General features: G+C 43.4%; 1 protein-coding gene across 1 annotated transcript in view; it reads right to left on the bottom strand.

Moving 5' to 3' along the window:
• The window catches only part of Dnajc3 (DnaJ heat shock protein family (Hsp40) member C3), a 37,997-nt gene extending 30,224 nt beyond the window's left edge, over window positions 1–7,773 (bottom strand). Inside the window, exon 1 of the mRNA XM_042682697.1 lies at window positions 7,571–7,773. Within this exon, the coding sequence (XP_042538631.1) occupies window positions 7,571–7,652 (82 nt within the window). The 5' untranslated portion in view covers window positions 7,653–7,773. The remainder of the gene's footprint in view (window positions 1–7,570) is intronic.
• Window positions 7,774–13,465: the final 5,692 nt, after the last annotated feature.

Here is a 13,465-nt window from a genome sequence, read left to right as displayed (position 1 = left end):
GGCATGGGTCTAGTGATAGAGCACTTGTCTAGTAAGCACAGGTCTGAAGTTCAAACCCCAGTACCGCCAAAAAGGAAAAACAAGGGTTGCTAGCATTAGGAAGTAGTTGAGGGTTCTCAATATTTCAGTAGGCTGGTAACTCATTGCTATTCGTCCCATTTAAAATAATGAGGGGAGTCTCTCCCGCTGTAGGAATCCAATTACAATAGACCTTATATTTATCTTTGTAGTTCCCTTTGAATAGTCACTACCTTCATAGATAAAAATAAAATACAGTACAATATGATTATGAGAATATATGCTGGTGCTCTGTGGAAATTCTCAATGCAAACAGATTCAGAAACTGCTTATATTTGGGTAGGGAGGTCACCCTATAGTTCCTTCTACTTCCTTACTATAACAAAAAAGATAGCCTGCTTTATATAATATAAATTACAGAAACTGTTTCACTTCACAAATGTTACTAAGTATATATTTAAAATAAAGATGAAAAAAGCAGCCACTTAAAAAAAACAAAAAGGAGTGGAAAGCCTAGTGCTAGTGGCTCACACCCTAGCTACTTAGGAAGCTGAAGATCACAGTTCAAATCAAGTCCAGGTTGGAAAGTTCATAAGACGCTTATCTCCAATTAATCACCAAAAGCAGGAGGTAAAGGCTTAAGTGGCAAAGCACTAGCATGGAGTTCAGTGACAGTGCCCAGCTCAGAGTTCAAGCCCCAGTACTGACCCATTCACACATTCATTCATTCACATTCACACACACACACACACACACACACACACACACACACACACACACACACACACACACACACACACACACACACACACACACACACACAAAATGAGCCAGGCACTGGAGGCTCACACCTATAATCCTAGCTACTCAGGAGGCTGGAGCTGAGGGTCACAGTTCAAAGCTAGCAAGAGCAGGACTCTTAACTCCCAATTAATCCCCAGAAAATTGTGGCTCAAAGTGTTAGAGCACTATCTTTGAGCAAAAGAGCTTAGGGATAGCACCTAGGCCCAGAGTTCAAGCCCCATGACACCACCTCCTCCCCCCACACCCACCCCCTGGCAAAAAAAACCCAGCAGAGGTATCCATGCATTCACAGGTATAGCAGTGGGGGCACAGTAGAAAATAAGATATAAATAAGATATAACCAATTTCTCAAGTACTATAATACTAAAGTGACAGAATGCCTGAGGAAAGGAATACTTATTCCAGATAGCCGATTGAGAAGATAATGTTTGAAATTAAAATACTTATAACAAGTCTTGCATGATAAGAAATACCCAGCATGCAAAAACCACAACCATCACCAGGTGCCAGAGGCTCACACCTGTAACCCTAGCTACTCAAGAGACTGAGATATGAGGGTCGTCCTACAAAGCCAGCCAGGCAGGAAAGTCCATGAGTCTCTTATCTCCAACTAACCACCAGAAAAACAGAAGTGGCGCTGTGGCTCAAAGTGGTATAACACTAGCCTTGACTTGAAGACCTCAGGGACAGCACCCAGGCCCAGAGTTCAAGCCCCACAAAAACAAACAAACAAAAAACCACAACCATGCAGAGGCACAAAAAACAGTACAAAGGACCAAGCAGGACTAAGCTCAACTTCAAGGAACTAAAGAATAATTCTAGCTCAGTAAACAAGGAGGAAGGATAAAAGACTTAAGATACTGACTACACTGGACACTACAGACCACACTAAGAACTTTAGATTTTTATTCCAAGTTTGAAAAGAAACCATTAGCAGTATGGGATTTAAGAAGGAATTGAAAGACTGATTTATTACAGAATGTACACTGGTTTTCAGACTTTCTCAAACTTAAAGGTAGTTGAGTAGTAGTTATTTTTAAAATTTAGCAAAGTACTAACATATATATGTACAAGACATGAGGCCCAGAACAGTGACTCAGGCCCTTAACTTAGACACAGGGAGGCAAAGATTAGAGAATCATGTTGGAGGCTAGCTTTGGGGTGGGGAGGGGAGGGAAATTCCTGTGTTTTACAAGACAGGTAAATAAATCAGATAATTCAGATTCTATTTATTAACTAGAGATGCCACATTTTACATAGCATGTCAAGGCTTTGTGAAACATGACTGTTTATTTGGGGCTCAGAGAGAGCAACTTTCAAGACAGCAGCAATAGCCAAAGTAAAGATCCTAGTCCAAAATGGGTTTTGCATTTAGAAGTGAAAGCAATTGATACATTGGGAATCTGCTGAAAAGGAAATTAAGATTAAAAAGAGGTTGAAGTAAGTAACAATCAGATATATAGGGTTTTACTGTTAGTAGTAGCAGTATTCAATGAAAATAACAGAAAAAGAAAGAGATTAAAAACTACTACCCACTCTTTAAACTTCTGTTATCAAATGAACCAAAATTACAATGCAGTAGTGAGAGGTACAAATTATACCACAGAATAGTTTAAGAAGGAAATGCTAGAGTATTTGGAGTGCTAATGGCAGTGATATAGTAGAGAGGAAGGAAGTTTTGACAAAGAGATAAATAACCTGCTGTGTCCGAAAATCCCCAAAAATGATGTGCTGAAATCTAACCCTTAGTGGCAGTATTAAGATATTTTGGCAAGAGATTAAGTTGTGAACGCACTTAAGTCTCGTTAAAGGGCTGGAGGAAATAAGCTGGTTCCTTCTGCCCTTCTACCATGTGAAATCATAGCATTTGTCCCTTTTGCCACATAAGGATATAACAAGAAGGCCTTTGGTGCATGTCTGTCATCCAACACTAGGAAGGCTAAGGCAAGAGGACCATGAGTTCAAAGCCAACCTGGGCTACACAGCAAGTTCAAGGTCAACCTTAGCTACAAAGTAAAACCCAACCTTTAAAAAACCAAAACAAAACAAAAAAAGTCAGGAGCTAGTTGCTCAAGCCAGTAATCCTAGCTACTCAGGAGGCTGAGATCTGAGGACAAGTTTAAAAGAATAAGGTGAGGGAAGCGAAGAAAGGGAGGTCTAAATTGGGAGTTTAATAGAGAACTATGTTTCAAGATCAGATATACTAGGGAATTGTAGGAATATTAGCAATATTTAGTGTACATTTGATATTTAGACTATATGCTTAAAATGAGACTAACTACAAAGTTAGTTTTTTTTTAATCTAAGGTACAACAAACAAGTTGGCCACACCCATACTTAATGGGTTCCATTTTGTCAAGTGAATAAAATCAAAGCAGACAAATTAAAGGGCAACTGCAGCAACAAACAATGAACTACAGTGATGGACCAATAAATGTAAATGAAGAAAGGAAGCAAAAAGGACATGGATACTTTACAAATACTTGCCTTATTTTCCCTTGACTGTAAACTCTTAAGATAAACCATCAATTTTATACTGTACATACTTCACTAAAGTATCATACATCATAAGCCTTTGTTGATTGATTAATCTTTATATTCTAGAACTTCTAATGAAAGAAAGGAAAGAAGGAAAGGAAAGGAAAGGGAAGGAAGAAGAAAAAAAATAAAGGGAAGGGAAAGAGCAAACAGGCTTCTAAAGCCATGGAAAGAAAAATAAAGTTATGATTGCAATGTTTGAGTTCTAAAGAACAGGTGACTAGGTTCCCATATTTCTGTGTGAACAAAGGTAAATTGCTAATCAATTAAAAGAACATCATGTATACACATGTGAACATATGAGGGAAGCTAGGAGGAGGGCACAGAATCAAAGGGAAACAAGTGAAAAAAATACAGCAGAGATGTCTATCAGCTGCACTGGACATTGATGAAAGTGAACTAAGCAACTCAAGGGTAGCAATGGGAGGGGGGAAGGAGAGAGAAAAAGGAAACAGCTTACGCTAAGCAAAAGGAAAGAAACAGTTCTTTTGTCAACGTTTATAGAGTTCAAAAGCTTTATAGAAAATGATAAGGCCAATTCATCTTGTGAAGGTTAAAATGTGTTTGTGACTTTAGCTAAGTATCACTATCCCACAATATTGTGAAGGTTATGTAATCACTTAGCCTCAATAAAGAAATTTTTTTAAAAAGAACACCACGAAAATAAACTCAATCACAAGTAAGTTTACATGGGAAAATAAACCCTAATACTGCAAGGCAGCTCGTCTAACAATGTGCCTCTCCCACAGAATGAAAACCACTCCATTTCCAAGCCCTCTTTCAGCAAATGTTAACTAATCAGACAAACTAACCTATCTTACTAAAGAAGTTTTTTTGTTTTTGTTTTTTGCTGGTCATGGGGCTTAAACTCTGAGCCTGGATGCTGTCCCTTAGCTCTTCAGCTCAAGGATAGTGCTCTACCACTTGAGCCACAGCACCACTTCTGGCTTTTTCTGCTTATGTGGTGCTGAAGAATAGAACCCAGGGCCTCAGGCATGCGAGACAAGCTTTCTACCACTGAGCCACCTTCCCAGCCTTTATTAAAAAAGTTTAAATACTTCTAGAAGTTATCTGACCATCTGTTATGGTTAATTTATATAAGTTGCTAAATCATCCATTTTCATTACTTGCTTTACTGTTCATATTTAATGACAAGGAAACCCTATTGACAAAACATGCTTTTAGTAGTTTAACTTCAAATACAATGTATCATGATCTTTTATTCATATAAATTTTCAGGGGCTGAGAAGGTGGCTCAGTGGTAGAGCGCTTGCCCTGCATGCATGAGGCCCTGGGTTCGATTCCTCAGCACCACATAAGCAGAAAAAAAAAAAGCCGGAAGTGACACTGTGGCTCAAAGTGGTAGAGCGCTAGCCTTGAGCTGAAGAGCTGAGGGACAGCGCCCAGGCCCAGAGTTCAGGCCCACAACCGAAACACCCCCCCATATAAATTTTCAGCTACTTTTCTCAATGACCAAAATATATGGTTTAATAAGTTTAAGTCAGTGAAATAAGGAAAAATAGGTCCAAATAACACAGTAAGAAAGAAAAAGATAAAAGAAAAACAGTAAAAAGAAAAAAGGGTTTGGTTTTCAATGTTCCTACTCAAGTCACTAAATAGAACAAATCATTAGCAAAGAACTGAAATTACTTTCTTCTCAGTAATGTGAGAATAGCAAAGTAGATTAAACACATTAGAATAGTAGATTAGATACTGCCACCAAAACTATTTCTACTCTAGTGCTTTGGACTCTTCAAAGGCCTTTGAGAAAGGGGATGCTAAGAATCAATCTTTCAATGCATGAAGCAGATTTCCTTCTTTACAACAGGGAAGTCTATGAAACAAAACGATTAACTTTAAATCAGAAAAAAAAAAACTAGACCATCTAAGCTCACCGATCATAACATTAAATCTCAGTTTCACCTTCACTCTTCTCATTTTCCTTTATTTTCACTCCAAACCTCAGGCCTAGCATTGGGCATACAATCTGACCTAGAGATCTCCCAAAATTATGAGGCTAATGAAAGATACAGAGAATTTATTTGGGAAAACAGAAGCTAATGGTTTGCTAACTAAAGACTGAGTTGGTATGTATCTTTATATTGCCATCAAGAACCAAGGGTCTAATACATAGACTGATATCTAATTGTTCCATCAACTTATTGCCCCATGGTTTTCAAAGTATGGTTTTAGAAATACAAAAATTTAGTTACTATTCACACAATTAAAATCAGAAACGTGATATACAAAACTCCTGTCAAAAGCCTTTATGTTTGTTTTGTTTCTTGTTTTGGCTGTGTGTGTGTGTGTGTGTGTGTGTGTGTGTGTGTTTCTTGTTTGGCTGTGTGTGTGTGTGTGTGTGTGTTCGTATTGCAGGCTTGAAATCAAGGCTGGGGCACTATCCCTTAGATTTTTCATTCAAGGTTGGCACTCTATACTACCACTTCAGCCACAGTTCCAACTGGAGTTAAGAGTCTCATGAACTTTTCATACCTGAACTAAACCCTGTAATCCTCAGATCTCAGCCTCCTGAGAAATCAGGATTATGGATATGAGTCACTTGGACCCAGTCAAAAGCCTTTATGTTTTGATTCTGATGTTCATTTAAGTTTGTATTAAACCTGTCCTGTCTGAAAAATCTCCTCCTTGTTGATTACTTCTGGTGGCTAGCAATGGTGATTTTTCTCAGCTGCCACCAGTGAGAAATGCTTGCACCTACATGAGGTTGTCAACAATTTAACATGTCTCCACCCAAGATGAACTTTAATTAAGCGCTCAGAGCCTCATGTGTACAGCAGAAATGACACTCCATAGATACATGAGTAAGAGGTGGCTTACACAAAGGATCTTTTCCTTTCTTCTGTCAACCACCTGTATGTACCAAGCAGGCAATGCTCCTGAAGATTACACTCGGGTATTACACTAAGAATCGTCACCATCGCATCCAGACAGAAAGCTCTCTAAGTAAAAAAATGAAGTGTTGATTTTACATAATCATATAAAGAATAGAAATTCTAAAATGATGGTCCCCCAAAAAAGCTAATTGTACAAAAAGTGTGCACCTATATAACTTTAAAAAAAACTAAAAGTTGGCATTAAACAGGGCATGTGCAATTTTCTCTTATGTGCCCAAAGTAAAGCATTAATGATAACTGGACCTAATGCAGAAGGGTGAATTGCAAATTAGAAGGTGTTAAGACAAAACTACACGTCAAATTCCTTCAAAATCCACTTCTGTCGATTTTCTGGGGCAGTCTCAGTGTCAAATTCTTTGTCTCCCTAGAGTCATATTACACATTCTGACTGGGAGTTTCCTAAGAAAATAGGGTAACCAGGAAGCCAACCCAACAAACAAACAAACAAAAAGTGTTGAACAGTTTTAAGAGGGTTTTTCACTAGTTAAAAACAATTCCCAACTGTCTCGCCCCCTCTGGATGGACTACTCAAATATTTCACTCGAACCCTTGGCCGACCGTCCCGTGGTCGTGACAACAGCATCAGTGCGTGTGACAGGACCAGCGCCCTGTCATCGGTATTTCCCACAGCGAGCAGGCTGGCAGCATGCGTTCCAACTGGCACGGGGGGCGTTCGAGGTGCCTCCTCCCGGCCGACACGCCAGACTGTTGGACACGCCGCACGCCGCCCCAGACAACTTGGGAAAAGTAGAACCAGCCATTAGCTGAATGCCAGGCCCCACGCTGGGAGCCCTGGAAAACTTTCAGCGCCGGCCTGCGGGGCGCGCCAGGTGACCCGCGCGCGGCGGGGTGCGGGGAGAGGCCACCGGGGCGACCCCCCGCGGCCCCCTGCTCGCCACACTCGGAACCCCGAAAAGGAAGGAGGGGGGGCCGCCCTTGCCGGCCACCGTTCTCGCTTCCTCCCGGCACCGCGGACCCGAACGAGGCCAGCACCCGACGGCCGTCCCCGGGTCAGTTCCCCGCATCCCGGGGCCTCCGCCCCGGACCCCCCGCGGCCCGACTCCTCCCTCGGAACCCGCGGTCCTGGCCTCGCGGCCCGCCAGTCCCCACGCCTCCTCCCCGGACGAACCCGGAACCGAGCGCCGGCCGCCGCCCAGCCGGACGGACGGACTGACGGACGGAGGCCCAGGCCGCGGGCGGCTCCCCCCACCCTCGCGCCCAGGCGCGGCGGGGAGGGAGCGCGGGGTCCCGGGTCGGAAGTCCGCCGCCGGCGGCGGGGCAGGGCGGACTCTCACCTTCGTACTGCAGGTCCACCAGGACCAGCAGGAAGGGGAACACTGCGCCCAGCCGGCTGGTCACGGAGCCGGGGGCCACCATGTCCGAGGGCACCGGCGACGCGGAGGAGGAAGGTGCGGGGCCCACCAGCCCGCGCGGCGCCTGGGCTGTAGCTACGACCGCCCGCCGTCCGCTCTCTCGAATCAGGCCTCGGTCGTGGCTGGCGCCCAGAAGTGGGAAGGCAGCGGTGGGCGGGGCGGGGCTACGCAACGCCCCGAGCGCCGACGTCGTCCAATCATTTTGTTCTTAGCCGCTGGCCGCCTGGGCTCGCCTGGGTCGTGGTGGACGCTGATTGGCTTTGCAGGATGTCGCCCCGCCCCTTCTCTGATAGGATAACGTGGAAGCACGAGACGAGGCTGCGTCTGTCGGTGGTGGAGCTGTCAGCAGGCTCCAAACTGTCGTGGCCGGCGGCGGCGGCGGCGGCGGCGGCTGCGGCGGGAGCGCCCGGGGCGGGGGCGGGGATGGAGACGGGGGCGGGGATGGGGCAGGGGAGGCGACGGGGGAGTCCCGGCCTCGGCCTCCGAGTCGACACGCGCATGCGCGGGCCGTGGTCGCAAGTTTTTCCCGGGCTGGCGCTGGGATGAGGGAGGTGCGCGGCCTTGGGGTCCGGGATGGGAAGAGCGGGCTCGGGCCGGTCCCCTGTAAACACCACCTCCCGCCCGCGTAAAGTCCGTGGAACTCTTATCTTCAATTAGCTAGCCGCCCCCCCCCCAAGCCTACAGTGGCGCTAAGAGCCCAGGGACAATGCCCAGGCCCTGAGTTCAAGTCCCAGGGTCCCCCACCACACACACACACGTCAGCCAGAAAGAATCTGGAGACGTTGGGGCTCTGTTGTGTGGGGCGATCCGACGTTAGGGACATCCAAGGAGAAGTACAGTTACCTAAGACAGGTAAGTGACAGGGGCGTGGAAATCTAGGAAGCCCCTCCCCTTCGACTGTCCAGCAAACCTGCGTGTCCAAGGACAGGGGAGTGGGGGGGGGGGAGGGAGGGAGGAGGGTGATTCTGGGAGATTCAGTAATGAAGAGACTAGAATGGGAACCAGAGTATTTTGGGAATGCGAAGTCTTTTGAGAGTTCAACCATCATGAACTGTAAGAAAAGGGGGGAATAAAAACCGTTAGAAGGGATCTCACAACTGTCACTCACCACAGGAAACGCAGGAAAGAAGAGATTGAACAAGACCAACTGGGAGTTACACAATTTGCCATCGACCGAGCTTGTTCATGGCCATTTCTTCTGCCATGGACACACAGCAGACACCAGCGATGTTTTACAAAACATGTGTGTGTGTCAGTGTCGTGTGTAATTACTGTATGTGTGTGTAAGTACTGTCAAGTGCATACTACTTAACCCACCACAATGTATCTGCTGCTTTAGTGATACTTCAAACTTTACAAAAATCGTGCATTATAATAATCCGTGACTTCCTGAAAACACACTAATAAAGATGAAAGGAGAAAGGATTTGAAGGAAGAAGAGAAAGAAACAAAAAAGAGAACTCCGTTCATTGTGGGCAAGGTTGGGAGCATAGTATGTCAAGAGCAAAGGGTTCTGGTCCTGGCGACACTGTGTTATGTAAGTTATCTTCCTCTGGAAGGTGGATTTGATTCTGATGACTTCAAAGTTTGGCTGAAGGTGAAGGTTCCTGTGAATTGTACATATTACCTAGTGAAGATTCTGTGCAAATGAGATACTTTTAGCTAAGACAGATATCAAAATACTGATGTAGGAAAGAATTTTGTAACTCAAATAGACTGTGAATTTATCACCAGAATGCCTGTAATATGATCTTAAGGAAAAAGCTGCAGAGCTGAAGAAGAATGAGTAGATGATGATAGACTATTATAAAAAAACAAAAATGGCCCAGCACCGGTGGCTCACACCTGTAATCCTAACTACTCAGGAGGCTGAGATCCAAGGATCACAGTTCAAAGCCATCTGGGCAGGAAAACATCTCTGTGAGACTCTTATCTCTGATTAACCAACAGAAAATCAGAAGTGGTATGTGGCTCAAGTGGTAGAGCACTACCACTTGAAGAGCTCAGGGACAGCGCCCAGGCCCAGAGTTCAAGAATCACAACCTACCAAAATAAACATAAAAATGGCCAGATTCTTCAATGTTGACTGATTTCAAACATTTAAGGATCAATTGCATAGCAGTTCTACAGTGTAAGTAGAGTTACCATAAGATACATAGATATGTCCCAAGAGAATTTAAAATATGTTCACAATAAAATGTGTCCATGAAACTCATAACTATTTGTATATTCAAAACAAGTGAAAACAGGTGTCCAGAAACAAGAGAATTGAAAACTGGTAAATCCATGCAATGAAGTATTATTTAATTTGAAAAAGTATTCAAATACTGATCAATGGTACAATATTGACCCTTGAGAAAAACAGATGCTGAATGAAAAATTATTGACAGATGATGAGTAAGGAAAAATAATGAATGACTTCTACAAAAAGAAACCATTTTTGTGGAGGTGATGAAATCTTCTACAATTAGATAGTATTGCCCAAATGACTATAAATATACTTTTTTAAAAAATTGAATTATACACTTTAAATGTGAATTATAACTCAAGGCAGAAATGGCTGATTTAAATATTAATAGATTGAGAAACGGACTTAGGGAAGCCTTAGAATGCTATAAGCAGGGTTCACTGGACAAATATGATAACAGCTTAAGACCATGCTGCTGATGGAATGTAAACAGAAAACTGCTCATAAGGTTTCAGGTGGGAATGAGAACTAGACTGGGAATTATAGTAGATTTGTGTTACATTTGTGTTACATTCTGGCAAAGAAATTGCCTACATTTTGTCTGTTCCCTGAGACTTTGTACAAAGCTAAATTTGAAACTGACAGACTAGCCTGGAAAGCTTTAAAGACAGCATAGAGTTCGGACCATGGCATGAATATTGCTGAGTGCCTTTAGAAAACCAAAGCAAGAGGGTTTGAATTTTTGTAGTTTGGCCAGAAAAGGAGCATTTTTAAAGTTTGGACCAAGGAAGGGATGATTATAACAGATACATAATATTAAAAAGCCAAATACTTTCCATAGGACAATAGGAAAAAATACCTTCAGCGTAAGTAAAAAATTGTCCAGCTTCAGCCATAACAGGCTAGATGATGTAAAGATATTTGAAAGACTTGACTTTGCAGCAGAAGTCTGCTCACACACGGTTGCCTTGAGAAGCATTTCCCCATGTTCAGCCATGGTCCATGGGGGTCTAGCTACATGCTAGTGTAGCTGGTGTAGGCTGGTGACAGAATTTGGCATCATCCACATGATGCTAGTTTTCCCAATAAGATGAATGTATTTAAAGGGGAATTACAGGGACTTCTATCCACATACCAAAAGAAAGCCTCAGTGGCCAGGCAAGTCTAGTAGGACTGGAATCAGAGGCAGCCCTTGAGAAGATGATTCAGGAAGTTGTGAGAGTGAAACTGAAACTTCAGTGGAGACCACAGTAAGTCAGAAATGCCAGGAACAAGAAACATTTGTTGAAGAAAGCTGCAAGCAGAAAGAAGAGCCTTGGAGAGAGGCTTATGGGCAACAAGTGGCAAGGACATAAGGGTTGCTTGGCTAAGCCATCTAGAGCTACCGGGTACAATGTTTGTTCTGCTGTGTTTTTATGCTTTGGTCCCATTTCTCCCTTCTGTGGCCCCATGACTTCCATTTGGAATGGGGATGTTTGCTCTATGTCATTGTATTTGGGGATCATATAGATTTTTTTTATCTAGTGTTTAGTTGTTATAGGACTTCACAGCTAAGTCTACGGCCATACCACCCTGAACGCGCCCAATCTTGTCTGATCTCAGAGGACTTCACAGCTAACACTTTGTCTTGAGTCTCAGAAGAGATTTCCGACTTGAACTTTTTTTCTTTTTTCTTTTTCTTTTCTTTTTTGCCAGTCCTAGGACTCCTATTCGGCCTGGACTCTGTCCTTGAGCCTCTTTGTGCTCAAGGCTAACCCTCTACCACTTCAGCCACAGAGCCACTTCTGGCTTTTTCTGAGTAGTTTATTGGCCATAAGAGGCTCATGGACTTTTCTGCTCCGGCTGGCTTCGAACCACTATCCTCAGATCTCAGCCTCCTGAGTAGCAAGGATTACAGGCATGGACAACTGGTGCCCAGTTCTGACTTGAACTTTTAAACAAGTCATGCTTGACTGTTAAAACTCTGAGGCATTGTAACCCCTCTGTACAGTATGTTCACAAAAAATTAAAATTAAAATTAAAAAAAAAAACTCTGAGTCATGGGGGCTGGGAAGGTGGCTTAGTGGTAGAGCACTTGCCTTGCATGCATGAGGCCCTGGGTTCAATTCCTCAGCACCACATAAGCAGAAAAAGCTGGAAGTGGTGCTGTGGTTCAAGTGGTAGAGCACTAGCCTTGAGCTGAAGAGCTGAGGGACAGTGCCCAGGCCCAGAGTTCAGACACCATGACTGGCAAAATAAAACAAACTCTGAGGCATGAACCAAATGTATCTTACATTAGAAGACATAAGCATTTTGAGATCAGAAGGAATGTTGTGGTTTGGGTGTGAGGTTTCCCTCAAAAAAGCTTATGTATTGAAAGCTTGGTCCCCAGATGGGTGGCTCCATTGAAAGGAACTGGATCATAAGGATGCCTTGTTCATCAGTTGCCTACTTGCATAATTTCAATGCTAAAGTTCATTACCTACATCATTGAGGACATAACTTTGAAGGTGATAGCCTATCTCCAGACCCTTGTGGCGATCACTCTCTCGCTCTCTTGCTCTCTCTCTCTCTCTCTCTCTCTCTCTGTTTCTTGACTGCCACACAAGTGGCTAACTTTCTTCTGCCTTGATGCTTTTGAAGGCCTAAGAGCATCCCACTGTGAATGGAACTTTTGAAACCATGAGCAATGATAACATTTTTTTTCCTCAATTAAAAATTTTCATCTCAGATGTTCTGTCATAGTGGTGAAAAGCTGGCTAACACAGCTAGTTTGGTGCATTTAAAACACAGCCTAAATATCCAGGTGCTGGTAGCTCATGGCTGCAATCCTAACTACTAAAGGAGGCTGAGATTTCAGGATCGCAGCTCAAGGCCAGCCCAGGCAGGAAAGGCCGTAAGACACTTATCACCAATAAAACTATTCAGAAAAAGCCAGAAGTGATGCTGTGGCTCAAATGGTGGAGTGCTAGCCTTGAGCAAAAGAAACTCAGGGACAGCGCCTTGAGCAAAAGAAACTCAGGGACAGCACCCAGGCCTTGAGTTCAAGCCCCAGGACTGGCAAAAAACAAAACATAGTCTAACAATCTTTGATGCTTCTCTTCTCTTCAAAAGGCCAAGCTAATTTCCTTCCCTTTGGATATGGTCAAGCTTAGTTACTCAAACCAGCAGCTTTCTCTCTAAGCCTTGATTTTGCTGTATGTCACAAATTTTAATAAAATTTGTTGTCATTTAGTTCAAAATATAAATTTTTCTGAGGATTTTTGTCTTTACACAAGTATCACATACCAGTGTATAGATTAGGCTGAGTATGTTGGCTTCCAGCTACTTGGGAGGCAGAGATGGAGAGGATTGGGGTTTGAGTACAACAGGGAAAGAAGTTAGTAAAGCCCCATCTCAATAAGTTGTGCTACATACCTGTAGTCCAAGCTATATGGGAGGCTGTAGCAAGTGAATTGTGGTCTGAGGCTGGTCCAAGGGGAAAAAAATGACTCTACTTGAAAGATAACTAAATTTAAAAGGTCTGGGGTCTTGGTCCAAGTTGTAGAGTGCCTAACAAGTAATAAATACTGAGTTGAAACCCTAGTACCATCATAGAAGGAAGAGGAGGAAAAGGAAGAAGAAAAAGAAGAGGAGGAGGAGAAGGAAGA

Source organism: Dipodomys spectabilis, unplaced genomic scaffold (genome assembly GCF_019054845.1).
Source record: "Dipodomys spectabilis isolate Male_0828 unplaced genomic scaffold, ASM1905484v1 ptg000075l, whole genome shotgun sequence".
NCBI classification, from domain to species: Eukaryota; Metazoa; Chordata; class Mammalia; order Rodentia; family Heteromyidae; genus Dipodomys; species Dipodomys spectabilis.
The sequence above is the reverse complement of the archived record's forward strand: the minus strand, read 5'-3'. Positions and strand labels throughout refer to the sequence as shown.